Genomic DNA, 19,423 nt, shown 5'->3' with positions numbered 1-19,423 from the left:
TAGGCAAACACTCTCCCTTGAACCACACTCCCAGCCCCTATTGCTGTACGTGGTTTTCAGTTAGGACCAGGACAGGGCTCAGACCACAGTCCTCCTACTTCTATCCCCTGTCTAGCTGGGAGCATCCCTGGCCCAGAGCCACCCTGACCTTTATCAAGCATCTTAGATAACGTTTGGTTCTGTCAGCTTGGTGTTGGGTTTTGTTTGTTTGCAAAGGTGGAAGAGGACTGGTTGTAGACTTCGTTTAATGTCTCCAGAATAGCGTATCTAAAAGACAGAAATCAATCCAATACTGTTTTTAGAGGCAGTGGGTAGTTGTCTGGTATGGAGTGTTGTAGTGATGTGGTGTTTGGCGAGTGTGAAGTGTGTTATCCTTTCATCTCACTGTCCTGCAGACCTAGCCGAGTGTGGGCCCATGAATTAAGACCGCTCCAGCATCAGCACTGCACAGTCACATCTGTGTGTCCCTTCTTGACCAATGTGACAGAACATGTCACATGACTAGAGATAGTTCCTGCATAAAATACAACAATGAGAGGGCCACTAGTGCCTGGGCCTGTCATCCCACACATTCAGAAGGTTGAGTCAGAGGATCGTGGCTCCAAGCTAGTCCGGGCAGGAAGGTCTGTGAGACTGTTAACCATGAAAAAGCCAGAAGTAGAATGTGGCTCAAGTGATAAAACCACTAGCCTTGAACACACAAGCTTAGGGACAATGCCCAGGCCCTGAGTTCAAGGTCCAGGAGCAGCACTAAATAAATAAATGAAGACATGCAGAAGTGAATTTCTTTAGAACATGTATTCTTTCTTTTTTTCTTTTTCTTTATGGGTTGTTGTTGTTGTTGTTTATGGGGCTTGGACTCTGGGTCTGGGCCCTGTCCCTGAATTCTTCAGCTCAAGACTACCAGTAGCCCTACCCCTTGTACCACAGTCACACTTCCTGTTTTCTTAGTGGTTAATTGGAGATGAGAGTCTCACCGTCTTTAGTGCTCGACCTTTTCTGGCTTTGAATGGGCTTTGAACCTCGATCCTCAGATCTCAGCCTCCTGAGTAGCTAGGATTACAGGCATGAGTCACCACGCTTGGCTCATAGCATGTGTTCTTAAAAAGAAGTTTGTTTTTTTTGTTTTATTTGTTTTTTGTGGGTCATGGGGCTTAAACTCTGGGCCTGGGTGCTGTGCCTGAGCTCTTCAGCTTAAGGCTACTGCCCTACCCCTGAGCCACAGCCCCACTTCCCCTTTTCCAGAGATTAATTGAAGATAAAAATCTTGTGTTCTTTAATGCCCAGGCTGGCTTTAAACCGAGATCCTCAGATCTCAGCCTCCTGAGTAGTTAGAATTGCAGACATGAGCCACCATACCTGACAGAATAAAGTTTTATCAAAAACTATGAAAGCTCTCTACTATGTCATGTGTTATGTCTGATTTCGTAAATAGTACAAATGTAAGTAAGCATAATGTCATATTGGCCTATGCCCTGTTCAGGTATGATTTAAATGGATAATCTTGATAAAGTGAAGTAAGTCCTATATAATCTCAGCAATAGATTATTAAGTCAGAAGTTGCTTTAAAGGAGGGCGGGGGCAGGAGTTTGACATAGTGGTAGAGTGCTTGCCTAGCATACATGAAGACCCGGGTTCAATTCCTCAGTACCACATACATAGGAAAAAGCCAGAAGTGATGCTGTGGCTCAAGTAGTAGAGCTCTAGCTTTGAGAAACCACATGATAGTGCTCAGGCCTGAGTTCAAGTCCCAAGACTGGCAAAAAAAAAGTCTAAATATGTGGCCCAACTTCTTCCTAAAACATGGAGGTATATTTATTTCTTCCGTATTTCCTCCATTTCTGATTAGAGATAGAAAAATGCTAAAGTGATGATGTTTTGTTATTTCCCAAGTCATTTATTGGTTGTGTATTTCCTTATTTGCAGGTTCAGATTTATGAATTAGAGGAACATAAGATTGAGACATGGAGGGGTAAGCACTCCTGATGTGAGAAATGTCACGCGTGTTGTGAACAGGGTGTGTTAATACAGCGGTCCTTTTCTCTCTGCCTAATGACATGGTGGCTAAAGCGTTCTGTTAGTTTCTGCTCTCGTTTTGAGAATCTAGCATACAAAATATGCAGGTCACCACCCAGTGTGATGGCATGTTCACCTTGCCCCAAGGGGGGAATAATGGTGGGTGAGATGGGCACTAAGAACCTCACACATCTGCCCTGTGGGCAAAGCAGTATCCTAACTATGGCTTCTTTATGAGTACAACCAAACATGGGGCAAGTAAACCTGGAACTGGGTTGGTTGGACGTAATAACAAGGAAATAGCATCCAGAACTCCTTCTTCCTGAAATTCACAATTCACAGTCACAATATACCATTTCCCAGAGTTCAGCCTTTTGTTTTGTTTTGTTTTTTGTGGGTCATGGGGCTTGAATTTGGCCTGGGTGCTGTCCCTGAGCTCTTCACCTCAAGGCTACGGCCCCACCATTGAGCCATGCCCCACTTCCCATTCTAGAGGTTAATTGGAGATAAGAGCCTCAGGTCCTTTTCTTTCTTGATTTTTATTTATTTATTTTTTTTTTTTTGCCAGTCCTGGGCTTGTGCTCAGGGCCTGCGCCCTGTCCTTGGGCTTTCTCAAGGCTAGCACTCTACCACTTGAGCCACAGCACCACTTCTGCTTTCTTTTCTATGTATATGGTACCAAGGAATGGAACCCAGGTCTTCGTGCATGTTAGGCAAGCACTCTACTACCACCAGCCCATACTCCCAGCCCTAGCCTCAGGTCCTTTTGAGCTCAAGCTGGCTTTGAACCTTGACTCTCAGATCTCAGCCTCCTGAGTAGCTAGGATTACTGACGCGAGCCACCACACCCAGCTTTCAGCCATTTTTTTTTAATTAAAGAATTTATTAACATTGATTTTTACATCATATTTCAAATGACGTGTTTAACAAACAGGTGTTCAAGAAGGAAATCTCTATATACCATCACTGGCACTTAGATTTTAGAACATCATCAAAATTAGGCGATTTCAGCCATTTTTTAATCATGGCGGGGAGGTGAAGGTAGTCATCTAGACGACTCGTGGGAGTGGGACCTGAGGACCCTGACCAGTGGAGTAGAAGACCCCTTGTCAGTGCTCAGAGAGCCAAGACGGAAATAGAAGAACCAAGCAAGGGAAGGGAAATTTCACACTTGAACTTCAAGAGTCTTTATCTGGGTAACAGTTGCTCATGCCAGTAATCCTAGCTACTCAGAAGTTGAGATTTGAGGATCATTGTTCAAAGCCAGTCCAGGCAAGAGAGTCCATGAGACTTATTTCCAGTTAACCACTTTGAAGTAGAAGCAGAGCCCTAAGTTCAAGCCCTAGTATACACACACACATTCTCTCTCCCTCCTTTCCTTTTTTTCCTTTTCTCTTTCTCCCTTTTTCCCTCTCTCCCTCTCTCCTTCTCCCTCTCTATAATTGACTGGATAGGATAAGCTACCTTCCTTGCCGGCTGAGAAATTTGAGCATCTATTAGAGGTCACAAAGGAGCTTTCTAAATTCCATGTACTTAGGAGTTTCATTGAGAGATTTTTTTTTTTTTTTTGTCAGTCCTGGGCCATGAACTCAGGGCCTGAGCACTGTCCTTGGACTTTCTCAAGGCTAGAGCTCTATCACTTGAGCCACAGCACCACTTCTGGTTTTTTTTCTGTGTATGTGGTAGCAAGGAATCGAACCCAGATCCTTGTGCATGCTAGGCAAGCACTCTACCACTAGGCCAAACTCCAGGCCCCTCATTGAGAGATATTTTTTATTATGGCTTTTTCATTTGATTTTGGCTTTAACCAAGCCAAGCTCATCATGGAATTAGGAAGTGATTATAACTTGACACCAAGTACACAGCCTTCTTATCACTCCTGCTGCGTGCTGGCCTGGGTTTGTATTTACATTTCTCCATCCACTGGGTTGGGGAGTGATACTAACACTAGGCTGTTCTCAGTTTCTTTCCATACACAGACCCTGATAGAGCCGATTAATTACACTTGATAGCTTTACCAGGAAAGTTTCTACATGCTGGCAAAATTCCTAAGACTCACTAGGTCTTGGAGCATTAATTTGGTTAAAAAAAAAAAAAAAGAACACGGGGGCTGGGAGTTAGGCCTAGTGGTAGAGTGCTTATCTAGCATGCATGAAGACCTGGGTTCAATTCCTTGGTACCACATATATAGGAAAAAAAAGCTGGAAGTGGTGCTGTGGCTCAAGTGGTAGAGCATTAACCTTGAGGAAAAAACATGTAAAGAACAAAGTTGATTGTAACTGATTTTATCTTTCAACTTATAAAATTTCTTTTAAATGGTTTCATAATGCTTCATTTTATTAGTAATTTTAATATGCAAGAACATAGTAGTCTCTGTTGCTTGATTTGCTAAATACCTTCATACTTTCCTGATGTTAAAAAACAGCCTTTGAAATATTAAGCCCTTAAATATGTAGCTTTTCTTCAAAGGACATCCTGAAAACAAATGGAGTTGTTAAACTTACTGTTGTCATTAATACAATATTTGAGTATTTAATTTGGGGGGATTTTTAATTTTTCTATAAATTGAAGGGCATTTGAAGTTATATAGTAACTGCGAAGAGCCAATATGTTACTGACTGCATGTTTTCTTTCCATAAATGCAGAGCTATATTTACAAGAAACATTTAAACCTTTAGTGAATATATCTCCAGATGCAAGGTAAACTGATCTTTTTTTCCTTTGAAAACATTCATTGAAATTTGTGCACTTTATTATTGCAGTACATACATAAAGACAAACATGTTCTCTAGTCTAGATGGGACCAGATTCCTTAACTTAATATAGTAAATTTTGATAACCTAAGGGATAAAATCACAGCCAACCAAGCAAGGTGCCAATGGCTCATGCTTGTAATTCTGGGTACTCATATACCTGAGATCTAAGGATCACAGTTCAGATCAGCTTAAGGAAAACAAATCCAAGAGATTTTTTTTTTTTTTTTTTGGCCAGTCCTAGGCTTGAGTTCAGGACCTGAGCACTGTCCTTGGGTTTTTCTCAAGGCTAGAGCTCTACCTCTTAAGCCACAGCACCATTTCTGGTTTTTTTCTATGTAGGTGGTACTGAGGAATGAACCCGGCTCTCTGTGCATGCCAGGCAAGTGCTCTACCACTAGGCCACACTCCCAGCCCCCAAGAGACTCTTATTTCCACTTAACCAGCAAAAAGCTGGAAGTGGAGGTGTGGCCCAAGTAGTAGGGCAAAACTAGATAAGGGACAGCACAAGGACCCATCAAGCCCCAGTACCTACACATAAGCAAAAAGAGAGGAAAGGAGAGAAGGCACAAGGCTTGAACTCAAGGACTGGACACTGTCCCTGTGTCTTTTTTTGCTCAGGGTTGGTGCTCTACCACTGAGCCACAGTTCCACTTCTGGCTGTTTGCTGGTTTAATTGAAGATAAAAAGTTTCACTGACTTTCTTGCCCAGGCTGACTTCAAACTGTGATCCTCAGATGTCAGCCCCTTGAGTAGCCAGGATTACAGGTGTGAGCCCAGCGGGATCACCCTCTTCTGGGGTTACAGGAAATATGTGAGGTGGGTGGTCCACAGTGGAAGTACATGAAGACTGGGCAGTCGGAGTGTGAGGATTTTCCTTGGAAGCCTTCTAACAGCTTTAATGGATTTTCCCACAGCCTCTTCGATGCTGTATACTCCTTGATCAAAAACAAAATCCACAGATTGCCAGTTATTGATCCTATCAGTGGAAATGCACTTTATATTCTTACCCACAAAAGAATCCTCAAGTTCCTCCAGCTTTTTGTAAGTAGTTCCTAGCATTTCTGAAGACCCGGTTGTGTTGACTTTAGTTTGCCTCCACTGGCTCCTGGGACTCCCAGTGGGAGGAATTGTCAGTTGTGAGGCCCCCACGTCTAACCTTGAGTGTCCTATTTACTGCTATTAGAATTGGATTCTAATCAAAAAGCAATCAACTTTCAGCATAGTATCAAAATAATTGAAATGGCTAGAATTCCCCACTTAAATGTGGACAGAATGTCACCTAATGTACCTGCAGAACTAAAGCAGCTTGTGAAAGAGGCCCTCATGTAGGACCTCTGTACAAAGTAAACTCATCCAAAGTTTGCAGGGGAGAGGGAGAATTGCTTCATGAACCAACCATGATGGCTCATGCCTGTAATCCCAGCTGCTCAGGAGGCAGACAGCAGGAGAACTGCAGTTCAAAGTCAGCCTAGGCAAAAAGTTCGTGAAATAGCCCCATCTCAACAATAAGCTGAGCAGGGTGGTACCCACTTGTTGCTCTGTTTATGCCAGAGGTATCAATGGGTATCAGTCTTAGGCCAACTCCATAATAAATACAAGACTATTTGAAAAAATAAAGACAGGTTCTGGTGGCTCACCCCTGTAATCTTAGCTACTCAGCAGGCTGAGATCTAAGGATCATGGTTCAAAGCCAGCCCAGGCAAGAAAGTCCATAAGATTCTTATCTCCAATTAACCACTCAGAAACTAGAAGTGGAGCTGTGGTGTAAAGCGATGGCATGCTAGCCTTGAGCAAAAGACCTCAGGGACAGTGCCCAGGCATTGAATTCCAGTCCCATGACCAGCAACAGCAACAAGAAAAGTAGAAAAGAGCTTTGGCTCCACCAGTAGAGTACCTACCTGGCGAGCACAAAGCCCTGAGCTAACTCCAGGACCACCAAAACCTTTATAAACAGCTTCCTGCTGCATCTTCTGATGTCATGGTTTTAGTAAATTTTTATAAGAGAAAACTGTGTTGGTCCAAATCTGTGTGTAGGCTTTCTCCACCACCTCTGTCATGAGCCAGCTTTGTCATCATCCCAGACCTGAAACCTTCTTGGTGAGCAGCCTTAAAAGAGGTTCTGAGGAAACAGGGTGTGCCAGAGGTTTTAGGTCTCCCTTCCTTACCCGTTCAAGTCAGGGTGGAAGTCATCAGTCAGATAGACACACAGAGGTGCTGATGGTTCAGAAGAGGCTGTTTGAAAGTCCTGTTTCCAAAGAAGATTGTAGGTGGACCCACTTGAAGATAGCTTTCTGGGTTTCCTCTCCACAGCTGCTCACAGAGAACTAGCATAGTTGTAATTATATAATGGATAACTAGCATAACGGTGTACTAGCAAAAGGTTTACGACTCTTGTTACTACAGGGGTCCTGGAGGGTCTAGTGATTGAGAAATACCTGGCCAATCAAACTAGTCCTATGTTTTAATAGTCAACATGTGTAAGCAGTTCTGTATGTTAAGAGATTGGTAGAGAGGAGAACCATTTTTAAACATGTTCTGGCGGCTGGCGTTGTTGGCTCACGCCTATAATCATAGCTACTCTGGAGGCTGAGTTCTGATGAGCATGGTTCAAAGCCAGCCAGGGCAAAACAGTCTTCATGAGACTCTTTAATAAACTAAAACCAGAAGTAGCTCTGTGGCTCAAGCCGTAGAGCACTAGACTTGAGCACAAAGAGGCTCAAGGACAGCACCTAGGCCCTGAGTTTAAGCCCCACAACTGACAAAAAAAAAAGTTCTGGGCAGGCATGGCTGAATGTACCTGTATCCCTTTTATTGGGAAGACCAAGGTTCCAGGCCAATCTGGGTAAAAAATAAATGGAACCCCAATAAGCTAAGTGAGGCAGCTTGCCTGGCATTCCTGCTGTATGTTTCTGAGAGAGATGGAAATAGAAGGACCTTGTGGGAGAACCATGGTCCCCCAGCCTGGTCCCAGGAGTTGTGGCTAAATGGTAGATTGCCTGCCTATGGCAAGCCACAAGGCCTTGCAGTCAAACCCAGGCTTAAAGCAAGCACCCAGGAAAGGAGAAGGGAAGGATGTGTGGCGGTATTGTCAGTTTGTAATCTGGGAAGGTGGTGGCCTGAGCTGCTGAGGTTTCACAGAAATGGAGGACACACTCAGAAACACCCCCCCCCCCCCCGCCCGTGTGTCATCCTCAGAGCTCAGCTAATCAGTCTCCCTATTGACAGAGCATTGCCCATAAGCACTGATTGCTCTGTGTCTGGCTCTCCCTCAGCATACCATGCCCAGCCCTGTCCAGTGTGCCATCCACTAAACCCCTGCCAGGGCCATCCGTGCATGGCATCGGGGGTTACCCTCCATTCCCCAGCCGCTCCACCTCCCCTGCTTCCCATCGACCGGCCCTCTGAGGGAGATAGGGCTGCCTGGGCCCCATGTCTCTTGACTCCCAAGCCCAGACCCCATATCCGCTAACCTCTGCCACACTAGCCCCCCACCTTCGCCATGAAGGGTGAATTCCTCAGCTGCCTCCAGTCTCTATAGCGACGGAGCTGGTCGCAGCCCAGCCTCCCCTTACATGTGGGCCAATATGGTAATGAGAATGGTGCTACTAGAATATTCAGCTAGACATTCTCAAATAAAAATACCAACTTTAAACAAAGCAGCTTGATTTTGCTGCATTGATGAGATCATTTGCTTTACCCTTGGGGACTGGAAAGGTGGCAGAGACGTGGAGTGTGAAGCAGGCAGTGTCCTGTGCTGCAGACACACTGGACAGCCTAATAGGGCTTGCTTTCTTTTTCTCTAAATTTCTAGGATTCTCATGATTTGAATATTGATGAACCCTTTGACTTGAACGTTTTGTTTCTCCTAATTGTTCATCTTTTCCTGATAATTATAAGGTACACCAGGAAGATGGAATCAGCTGTGCCCCTTATAAAAGGTGGATCTTTGAAACCATAGTCCATTTTGTTATCGTCAGGCACATGTAACCCTCCCCCTCCTCTGGCTTAGCCCTCCCATAGAACAGCGGACCACAGGCAGGCAGGGTGTGCAGGCTCTTTCTGTTCACTCAGCAGCCTTGTTCTTTGCTCCTGGGAGTGTCCAAGGAAAATTGGGTGTGGCAGTGAGGTGAGCCTGGGGGGACCAGGCCAGTCAGGTGCCTCGAGTTTGGGGTCCTGTGGTTCTTCTTATGGATCACTTACTGATGGCAGCAAGTCCGGTGATGGATGAATAATTAAGAATAAGGGGCTGGGGGCCGGGAGTTTGGCCAAGCGGCAGAGTGCTTGTCTAGCATGCATGAAGACCTAGGTTTGATTCCTCGGTACCACATTCATAGAAAAAAGCCAGCAGTGGTGCTGTGGCTCAGGTGGTAAAGTGCTAGCCTTGAGCACAGAGAGGCTCAGGAACAGTGCCCAGGCCCTGAGTTCAAGCCTCACAACTGGCAACAAATAAATAAATAATAAAAGGTTTAATTTGTCCAAACAGACCCAGTGTTCCCTCCTTCCCACTGTTTCAGTAAGGAAAGACAAAGGCAGCTGCACTGTTAAAGCCCCCGAGTAGCTTACTGGGTAAAGACGTCATGGACATGTGAACTGGTTGAATAAGACATGATCCTTGTGTGTAACTTTCTCATAGTGAGTGAGATATGCACTGACCTAGGGGTTTTGGGCTGCATCCTGGGCCTTCGAGCCATCAAAGGGTTTGCCAAGGCTGCAGCTGTGCTCTTCTCTTCTTGCTCAGATGTCTGACATGCCAAAGCCCGCCTTCATGAAGCAGAACCTGGATGAGCTTGGCATCGGCACGTACCACAACATCGCCTTCATCCACCCGGACACGCCCATCATCAAGGCCTTGAACATCTTTGTGGAGAGGCGGATATCAGCCTTGCCCGTGGTGGACGAGTCAGGTGTGCAGCCATCCCCCTCCCCCAGCCCCACCCCCTGGAAGAGGGCCGTGAAGTGAACGGAGACGCCGCCGTGCACGCTCATACGTCCCGTCTGGAAGAGCACTCAGCTGTAGACTTCTTCCTGCCTCTTCCACTAAGCTAGGATTCCATGTCCATTCCCAAGGAGACAAGTGTGTTCTTTATTGACCCCAGTAGTTAGTCTGCCTATTTAGACAAGTGTGTTCTTTATTGACCCCAGTAGTTAATCTGCTTAAGACTGATTTTAAGTGAGTTGATTTTTTCATTCCTAAAATGTTCTTCTTACGTATGTTTCATTTTTAGGAAAAGTGGTAGATATTTATTCCAAATTCGATGTAATTGTAAGTACGTTTAAATTTTTTTTTAACTTGTCACTTAGAATGCTTTTAACCTCTTCATTTGTTTACTAACTTCTACTTTTCTGTGAAGTCTTAGAGCATTTCTACTGTGCATAGTTATCTGTTGAACAGTGAATTACCTGAGTGTCCACAACTATTGTAGTGTCATCCCCCTTCTGTGGAGTCTTCCCACAAGTCTTAGGTGGCCCTTGTCTTCCGGCAGCCACGGCACGCTGTCAGGTGGTGTCTTGCTGCTGGAGCGGGAGCCGCTGCTGAAGGCACGAGGCAGCCACACACAAAGCGGTCCACAGTCGGTCAGGTTATGTCGATGAGTCCTGTGTTTGAGTCCTTGATTTGAAGCTACTAGATGCAGCATCGCCACTGTGTCTTTTTGTAGAATAGCTTCCCCCTTCATTCATGGATGTACTTTTACACTTCTATCTGAGAAGGGGAAGAGATGCATTATTAAATACTTTTTGGTGGCTATCTTGACTTTTTTTTTTTTTTTGGCCATCCTGGGCTTGAGCTCAGGGCCTGAGCACTGTCCTTGGGCTTTCTCAAGGCTAGAGCTCTACCACTTGAGCCTCAGCACCACTTCCGGCTTTTTGCTATGTATGTGGTACAGAGGAATCGAACCCGGGTCTTCGTGCATGCTAGGCAAGCACTTTAACCACTAGGCCAAACTCCCAGCCCCATTGACTTTTTATGATTTATTTACTTATTTAGTGGGTCATTGGGCTTGGACTCTGGGCCTGGGCACTGTGCCTCAGTTCTTCAGCTCAAGGCTACCACTCTACCCTTGAGTCAAGCCCCACTTCCCATTTTCTAGAGGTTAATTGGAGAAAAGAGTTTAGGTCCTTTTGTGCCTGGGCTGCCTTGAACTTTGATCCTCAGATCTCAGATCCTGTGTAGCTAGGATTACAGGCATGAGCCACCACGCCGTCTGTCTTGACTCTTTTGGGGGGGGGGGTAGTTTTGTGTTTTTTTTGTTTTTTGTTTTTTGGGTTTTTTTGCCAGGCTTGGGCTTGGGCTTGGGCTCAGGGCCTGAGCACTGTCCTTGGACTTTCTCAAGGCTAGAGCTCTACCACTTGAGCCTCAGCACCACTTCTGGCTTTTTTCTATGTATATGGTACCGAGGAATCGAACCCGGGTCTTCGTGCATGCTAGGCAGGCACTCTACCACTAGGCTAAACTCCCAGCCCCTGTCTTGACTCTTATAAGCAACACTACCCAAGTTCCTTAAACTCATGGTTGAACCAGAACCGGGGCTGCTTCTGCAGGGCTTCCCAGCCCTGTTGGCCATCTACGCCCTGTGCCAGGGCAAGAGCTACAGCCTCGCCAGCAGGAGGCGCTCCCTGCCTTGTTCCACATAGAAACTCTCCCCGCCACTCCATACAAACGGAGAAAACTCCAGGAGGCAGGATGTACTTTCAGACTTGCCAGCATGGCTTCATACTTCAAGGATACTTCCAGTGTGAAATCTTGAATCTCAGTTGATCCAGTGAGGAACTGCCTTACAGATGGCCTCATACCAGAGAACTTTGGGACCCAAATTAAACACTAAGGTTTTTTTAACAGTTCAGTCGTGTCCAGAGCACTGGTTGAGGTGGAAGGTTGTGAGGTGTTCTGTGTCCCCATTACAGAACCTCGCTGCTGAGAAAACGTACAATAACCTGGATGTGACTGTGACACAGGCGTTGCTGCACCGGTCACAGTACTTCGAAGGTGTCGTGAAGTGCAGTAAGCTGGAGACACTGGAGACCATTGTGGACAGAATAGTCAGAGCTGAGGTGAGACTCCCAGACCCCTGCCCACACTCCTGCCTGCTCCATACCACCCCACGGGCCTCGGGGACAGTGGGCACCTCGGGCCCGAGCCAGACAGGAGGCTGTGGCCTTTGCAGATGTCTTTAGTGGGTTGTGGAGTGAGATGACATGGTTGAATTGAAAACACAGGTAAGATACATCCACAGTTTGCAAAACATATTCTTGAGAAAACAGAAGTTGCCCCAAGAAGTGTATGAAGTTCCATGAGTCTCTGGGAACTCCAAGTGAAATGGCATAATGGCTTAAACAAAGTGAGTAGTAGAATAGTTTTTGTACAAATTTGGCCTATTTTCTCAATACCCGTCAGTCTCTCTTCCATCTGAGTGGATGGGCCTGAGCCCCCAGCCCATCTCTGCTGCTCCTGGGATTTTCAGGTTCATTTTGCACAACCCCCCTGTAGGAAATAGGGGGTCACTGTGTGGCCTGTGGAATTCATCGCTTACTAGACAAGTGATTTGCCTCTTGAACTACATCTCCCAGCATCTTGGAGTTTTTTGTTAGTGGTACTGAGATTTGAACTGAGGGCCTCATGCTTGTTAGACAGGTGCTATCCAGGTGAACCATACTACCAGCTCTGGTGTTTGTTTTTGTTTTTTGATTTTTTTGCTGGTTACTTTCAGATGAGTCTCATGAATTTTTATGCACAGACTGGCCTTACACCACAGTATTTTCCTCATAGCTAGTTTATTTATTTCCTTCCTTTATTTCCTTCTACTTCTCTGTGTGTGTGCCTCTCTTTCTCTCTCTCTCTCTTTCTCTTTGTCTTTTTTGTCTGTTGTATTTACCATTCTTTTTTTTTTTTTTTTTCTGTCGTGGGACTTGAACTCTGGGCCTGGGAGCTGTCCCAGAGCTCTTCAGCCATTGTACCACTTCCAGTTTTCTGTACTTAATTGGAGATAAGAGTCTCGCAGACTTTTTTAGTACCTGGGCTGGCTTTGAACTAAGATCCTCACATCTCAGACTTCAGAGAAGCCAGGATTACAGGCATGAGCCACCGTGTCCAGTATTTACCATTCTTTTTCCATTTCTTCTCCCAATCAAGTGCTGTTCTTGGGGACAGGAGTTGCCTGTCCAGAACTCGCTGTTATAACAGACAGTATAAATCCATAATGGTGCTTTGTCAGTACAAATGCAGAACTACAGGCCAAGAAGCAAAGAACCTGGTTGATTGGGTTCAGCCTTTGACAGGCCACTATAACTCACTTTCTGACAGTTTCTCATAAATCACATACTCCCCCAGGAGTGTGTTTGTGTGCACTGATACTGGGGCGTAAATTCAGGGCCTTGGTTCTCGTTTGGCTTTTTTGCTTGGGCCAGCACTCTACCTCCTGAGCTGTACCTTCATTTCTGGCTTTTTTTGCTGAAGATTAGAGTCACAGGTTTTCCTCTCTGGGTCAGCTTCAAATCATGATTCTCTGATCTTGGCCTCCTGGGTAGTTGAGATTTTCCCGGGGCTTTAGGTTCAGATTCAGGTTCAGGGCCTGAGCACTGTTCTTGGGCCTTGTCAAGGCTAATGTTCTTTCACTTGAGCCACAACACCACTTCTAGCTTTTTCTGTGTATGTGGTACTGGTGAAAGGAACCAGGTCTTCATGCATGCTGGGCAAGCACTCCACAACTAGGCCTCACACCCAGCCCTGCCCTAGTTATTTTTGCGGTAGGGTCTCACTTCCTTCTGGTTTCCTTCTGGTTTTCAGCGTTCCCGGCATCTTCAGTTGCGATAGAATATTAAGGACTTTTCTGCCCAGTCCTCCAGACCCTCACAGTCTTCAGCCTCTGTGTAGCTAGGATGGAGACTCATGACTCCATGCCGAGATACTGGTTTGAGGGGAGGGAGTATTGAAAACTTTTTTACCTGAGCTGACCTTGAACCCCATTCTTCCTGACCTCAGCCTCCCAGATAGCTGGAATTACAGGCCAGAGTTTTTGTTTTTTTTTTTTTTTTTGCCAGTCCTGGGCTTGAGCTCAGGGCCTGAGCACTGTCCTTGGAGTTTCTCAAGGCTAGAGCTCTACCACTTGAGCCTCAGCACCACTTCCGGCTTTTTTGTACGTATGTGGTACCAAGGAATCGAACCCTGGTCTTCATGCATGCTAGGCAAGCACTTTAACCACTAGGCCAAACTCTAGTCCCTTCAGGCCAGAGTTTTATCTTTCACATGTAGGTATTTTGGAATTTGTAAACTCAGCAAGTCATGGCCCATTTTTTTAGAGAGGTCAAAGCAGAACAGCGTTACATTTCACAGAGCCCTTCTGTGCACCGTATGACAGCTCTCGCATTAGCACAAGGGCCGTCCTTGCAGTCTGTGGATGAGCTCTCACACGGGACCTGCTTCTCTCCTGTGCGCAGGTCCATCGGCTGGTGGTGGTGAATGAAGCAGACAGCATTGTGGGGATTATCTCCCTGTCTGACATTCTGCAGGCCCTCGTCCTCACACCAGCAGGTAATGGTGCCGATTTCCCAGCATGGGGGCTCCAGGAAGAGTGAGACAGGGGTCCTTAGTGCCCCACTGAAATCCGCCCCACCCCAGCTCCTCAGTGAGACGTCCTGTATGCTGCTTTGTAAACTTTCCTTTGCAGCTTCAAAGTCAAAGTGTTCTACTTAGTTTGTTTTGTTGGGATTCTTTTTGTATTTGTTCTGTACATCTCCTTGGGCTTAAACTCAGGTCCTAGGCACACTACCACTCGAACTACAGCTCCACTTCTGGATTGTTTTTGGTAGTTAATTGGAGATAAGAGTCTCACAAACCACCCAGGCTAGCTTCAAACTGTAGTCTTCAGATCTTAGCCTCCCGAGTAGCTAAGGTGACAGGCATGAGGCACCAGGATCTAACCTCAGTGTTGAAACGTGCTCCTTGGGTGAAAAAAGTTGGTAGAAAATATTCAGAGCAGAGGGGAGGGCTTTAAGCCAGTCCAGGGTTTGAACTCGGGGACTCACTCTTTTCCATGGCTTTCTTTTACCCAAGGTTAGAGCTCTGCCAATTGAGCCACAAGTTCCATTTGCAGCTTTTCAGAGGTTAATTGGAGATGAGAAGCCACGCATGATGGCTCACGCCTGAAATCCTAGCTACTCAGGAGGCTGAGATCTGAAGATCAGTTCAGTGCCAACCTGAACACTAAAGTCTATGAGACTGATATCTCCAATTAACCACCAGAAAACTGTAAGTGGCAGAGTGTGGCTCAAAGGGTAGGGTGGTAGCCTTAAGCTGAAGAGCTCAGGGACAGGGACAGGGCCCAGGCCAACTGAGTTCAAGCCCCATGACCCACCAAAAAAAAGAAAAAGAAGAAGAAGGAATCTATCTGACGGGACCTGGCCGCCTTTGCAGGCTTCCAGGAGTGAGGCCGGAAGTTCGTGGTACTTCCTGGCCATATGTTGCAAGTCATCAATAACAGAAGTTGAAAGTGACTTTCACTGAATTATTTGTAGTGCCTAAAACTTGAAAACGACCCAAGTAATCTCTCTGAAAAAGGAAGGGTGAATTGGTTTACATGTCCTCTGTAGAATACTATACATCATGGAAAGTGAGCAGCGTCGCCTCGGCTTTACACAGGGTCTTACCAGCAGTGTGGAAAGTCACATGAACACACGCTTACACGATCGTGTGTACATCTCTAGCTGGCAAACTATAGCAGATGAAGGCCGACTCACCGGCACAAGTAGATGGCTAGACACACTCAGGAACAGGTCCTCACTCCCAGAGCCACCCTGCACCAGGGTCACAGCCCAGCGGAGTCCAGCTAAATGGCAGCTTTTATCCATCCCTTTGCCAAGATTCTTTGAGCATTACAAACTGGCATCCTGCAACTAGTCCTCCCCAGCCTGTGTCCCCACCAAGGCCGGAGAAGGCTGGGAGGGAAGAATTTGGATTTTAAAAGTGGTCTGTCGAGCCAGCACTGGTGGCTCACGCCTGTAATCCAAGCAACTTGGGGCTGAGATCTGAGTACGTTTCAAAGCCAGCCTGGCCTGGAAAATCCATGAGACCTGATCTCCATTTAAGCACCCCCCCCCAAAAAAGCTTGAGGTAGAGCTATGGCTCAAGTGGTACAGCACTAGCCTTGAGCGTAAGAGCTTAAGGACATTGCCTAGCCCCAGGATTTGTGCGAGCATGCGTGCGCGTTCACGTGGTGCAGTCTTGAGTTCAAGCACACGCAAAAAAAGTTACCATTCTTACACCTCCTGCCCATTTAAGCAGTGAGGCAATTAGGCTTCCAACTGGGGTTCAGGATATATGCTACCCAGAAACCCTGCCTGAAAGATAGGGGTGTGTGGATTGAAGTGAAACTTGGGGTGCCTGTGCTCATTGCTGAGGGGAGATGGGCTGCACATGTGACCATTGGAGGCCATGTTGGTCCAGCCTCACTCCCACTTAGCCACTGTGAGCTGGCGGGATGTGGGTGAGGTGTGTCTCTGCCTGGGCAGACAAATCTAAGATTGTCATGTCCAATATAAATGGAACGGACGTCTCCCATGGTGGAGCACCAGCCGTAAGTGAGAACTCAGGGCCCTGGCACACACACAGACACATACGTGCACACTGGTGTCTGGGGAATTGTCACTCCCGCCGCCGGTCCCAGCTGATGGGCCCTGGCAGCCACTTGCCCGTGCTGCACGCAGCTGTCCTCAGCCTTGCTGGCGGTTTGTAAGTATGCAGCGGCACAGTCTGTGCTTCACCAGGACATACGTACATGGGGTTTTATGGGTGCTTCCTTTCATTTCATTGTATTTTTCAGTACTAGGATTTGAACTCCAGGCTCAGTGCTTGCTAGGCAAGGTATTTTACTGCTAAACCACGCTTTTAGCCCTCTTTTGTACCAGTCATTTTGAAGATAGATTCTCAATCTTCCTATTTTACACTTCTGGAGTGACAGGTCAACGTTGAGATGGAATCAAGACATTTTTTCCAGTGCTAGCCTGAACCCACAGCCTCCCACACAGTGGGGCTGACAGGTTACCACTGTACCTAGCTGTTAGCTGTGAAGGGTCTCACATTTTGCCTGAGCCTGGTGCTGATAGCTCACACCTGTAATCCTAGCTACTCAGGAGGCTGAGATCTGAGGATCACGGTTCAAAGCCAGCTTGGGCACTAAAGTCCATGAAACTCTTATCTCCAATTAACCACCAGAAAACCAGAAGTGGCGGGGTAGCTCCAAGGGTAGAGTGCTAGCCTTGAACTGAAGAGCTCAGGGACAGCGAGCAGAACCAGAATTTAAGCCCCATGACTGACCCCCCCCCCAAAAAAAAAATTGCTCCCTTGAACCACAATCTTCCCAATATTAGCCTCCCAAGTAGCTAGACTTACAGGCATGGACTACCATTCCCCCAAACTTAGAATTCAGTGTACATGGACAGAGTGGGGTAATGGTGGGGGAGGTGGGGCACAGGGCCACCCATACCCTTTTGTCATTCCCTCTTTCAAAACCTAAGCCCCCGAAGGCACAGGAAGAAAACACTGGAATGGATCTCTGCTGTTAGAAGGAGCCTTGAAACCTCGATTTTCTATGTCTCAGGTGCCAAACAGAAGGAGCCAGAGACGGAATGAGCATCTGCCCTCCTAGGAGAACTTGAACAGACTTTTTCTGGGTCACGTTTGCCTCACGAACACTGGCTGCAATCGAAGAGAATAAAATGGCTAAGAATGTATTAGCAGGGGTTAGTGATGGGTATCTTTTTTCTCCAGTGATGTCAGCTTAAAAAAGAACGATTTGACGTGCTCGAAGCTTTCAGGCTTGCATTAAAAGACAGTTTTCAGACCTTCATCTGAAGGATTTTAAATGCTGTATGTCATTAAAGTGCACTGTGTCCTGAAATTTTTATTATTTTTCATTTCAAAGAATTCCCTGGTATGGAACAGGTGATGGGACATAAGGCGAGCGCACGGCATGTTCACATCACAGTGCCTTATGTCGGGACACAGCAATATGCCATCCTCCTGCTGCCGCCGCGCCCGCCGCACGCCCCAGCGCGCGCTTCCAGTCCCCACGAGCTCCAGCGTGGACAGCCTCGACCCTCGCACCAAACCAGCTTGTTCTCATTAGGCTGGTCAACCATTGCCATTTGCGTAGAAACAGTCCCTTTAAAACTCGTTCCTGTCATCGCAGCCACTCAGGAAGCTGAGCTAAAAGAGTCACCATGTGAAGCCAGCTTGGATAGGAAAGCCCCATGACACTCTTATCTCCTCCAGTGAACCACCACAAAGCCAGAGTTAGAGCTGTACCTCAAATAGTAGAGCACCAGCCTTGAGCAAAAAAAGCTAAGGGACAGTACCCAGGCCCTGAGTTCAAGCCCCAGTACCGGCACAAAAAAATAAAACTGCAGTCACATGTGGAGACGAGCGTCCTAGGAAATAAAGCTGACTTTTCAACAGCTTTATTTTTTAAATTCATGCCTTTTTTTTTTTTTAAACACATCTTTGGGTAAAACTTCCCCATACCAATTAATAAAGTCTTAGTTGTTTTAAAATGGCAAACTTGTCCTTATTGACATTTGTGCCTGAAGAGGATTTGACTTGAGACAACCACCACGGCGTGGAAGGGGAGCGGGGTCAGATAAACTAAGTGCCAGGAAGAGAACTATTTTTTTTCTTGTGTATTGAACTGTAAAATCATGGTGTCTGTATGACTGCTGAGATTGTAAATTTATTGCGGCACATACAAGTACTGTCACATCTAAAGCAAAATGATGTTTTCTAATGTAAATGCTCTGAAAATGTGGACACTGTATATATATATATATGTATATATGTGTGTGTGTATATGTGTGTGTATATACACACACATGTATGTGAGAAGAGTTTGGGGTTTTTTTGTTGTTTGGGGGGGGATTTTTTGATTTTTTTTTTCAGATTGAAAATTAAAATAAATCCTGCTACATACCAGCTTGTTAGAGAAGTTCTTTAAAATGCCGTGTTTCAGTATGTATCATTAAATCGCTTAGGTGTACTTAGATTTCTTTTTTTTTTTTTTTTTTTGCCAGTCCTGGGCTTGAACTCAGGGCCTGAGCACTGTCCTTGGACTTTCTCGAGGCTAGAGCTCTACCACTTAAGCCTCAGCACCACTTCTGGCTTTTTTTTTTCTATGTATGTGGTACCGAGGAATCGAACCCGGGTCTTCATGCATGCTAGGCAAGCACTTTAACCACTAGGCCAAACTCCCGGCCCCTGTACTTAGATTTCTCCAAAAAAAAAAACCACCATGAAGCCAGGCACTGGTGGCTGATGATTTTGTGAGCCTACCTACTCAGAAGGCTAAGAACTGAGGTTAACCACCAAAAAGCCAGAAGCTGAGCTCTGGCTCAAGTGGTAGAGCGCTAGCCTTGAGCAAAACAGCTAATGGACAGCATCTGTACCTGAATTCATGCGTGTACACCAATAAATTCAAAGCTCCTTGGTCCCGCTATCAGAAAAAGCTTCCAAGGGGCTCGGGTGTCTGAAGTGGTAAAGTGCTTGTTCAGCAAGAATAAAGTCAACTAGAAAAACAACCGAACGATTCGGCGGTCTGTATGGTTAAATGTGAACACATGAGATTTTCCAGATCGCGGCTGATGGCTCACATCGATCGGGAGCATCTTGG

At 46.2% G+C, this 19,423-nt stretch overlaps 1 protein-coding gene across 3 annotated transcripts in view; it reads left to right on the top strand.

Moving 5' to 3' along the window:
• The window catches only part of Prkag2 (protein kinase AMP-activated non-catalytic subunit gamma 2), a 196,947-nt gene extending 178,218 nt beyond the window's left edge, over nt 1-18,729 (top strand). For all 3 annotated transcript variants that reach the window (XM_090333565.1, XM_090333566.1, XM_090333567.1), the window contains 8 exons: nt 1,927-1,972; nt 4,662-4,716; nt 5,687-5,813; nt 9,511-9,676; nt 9,998-10,035; nt 11,676-11,822; nt 14,205-14,298; nt 17,363-18,729. In XM_090333565.1, the coding sequence (XP_090189691.1) occupies nt 1,927-1,972; nt 4,662-4,716; nt 5,687-5,813; nt 9,511-9,676; nt 9,998-10,035; nt 11,676-11,822; nt 14,205-14,298; nt 17,363-17,394 (705 nt within the window). In that variant the 3' untranslated portion in view covers nt 17,395-18,729. The remainder of the gene's footprint in view (nt 1-1,926; nt 1,973-4,661; nt 4,717-5,686; nt 5,814-9,510; nt 9,677-9,997; nt 10,036-11,675; nt 11,823-14,204; nt 14,299-17,362) is intronic.
• Nucleotides 18,730-19,423: the final 694 nt, after the last annotated feature.

The sequence above is a fragment of the Megascapheus bottae genome, chromosome 5 (genome assembly GCF_031878675.1).
Source record: "Megascapheus bottae isolate mThoBot1 chromosome 5, mThoBot2.hap1, whole genome shotgun sequence".
Classification (NCBI taxonomy): domain Eukaryota; kingdom Metazoa; phylum Chordata; class Mammalia; order Rodentia; family Geomyidae; genus Megascapheus; species Megascapheus bottae.
This window is presented reverse-complemented; position numbering and strand designations above follow the sequence as displayed.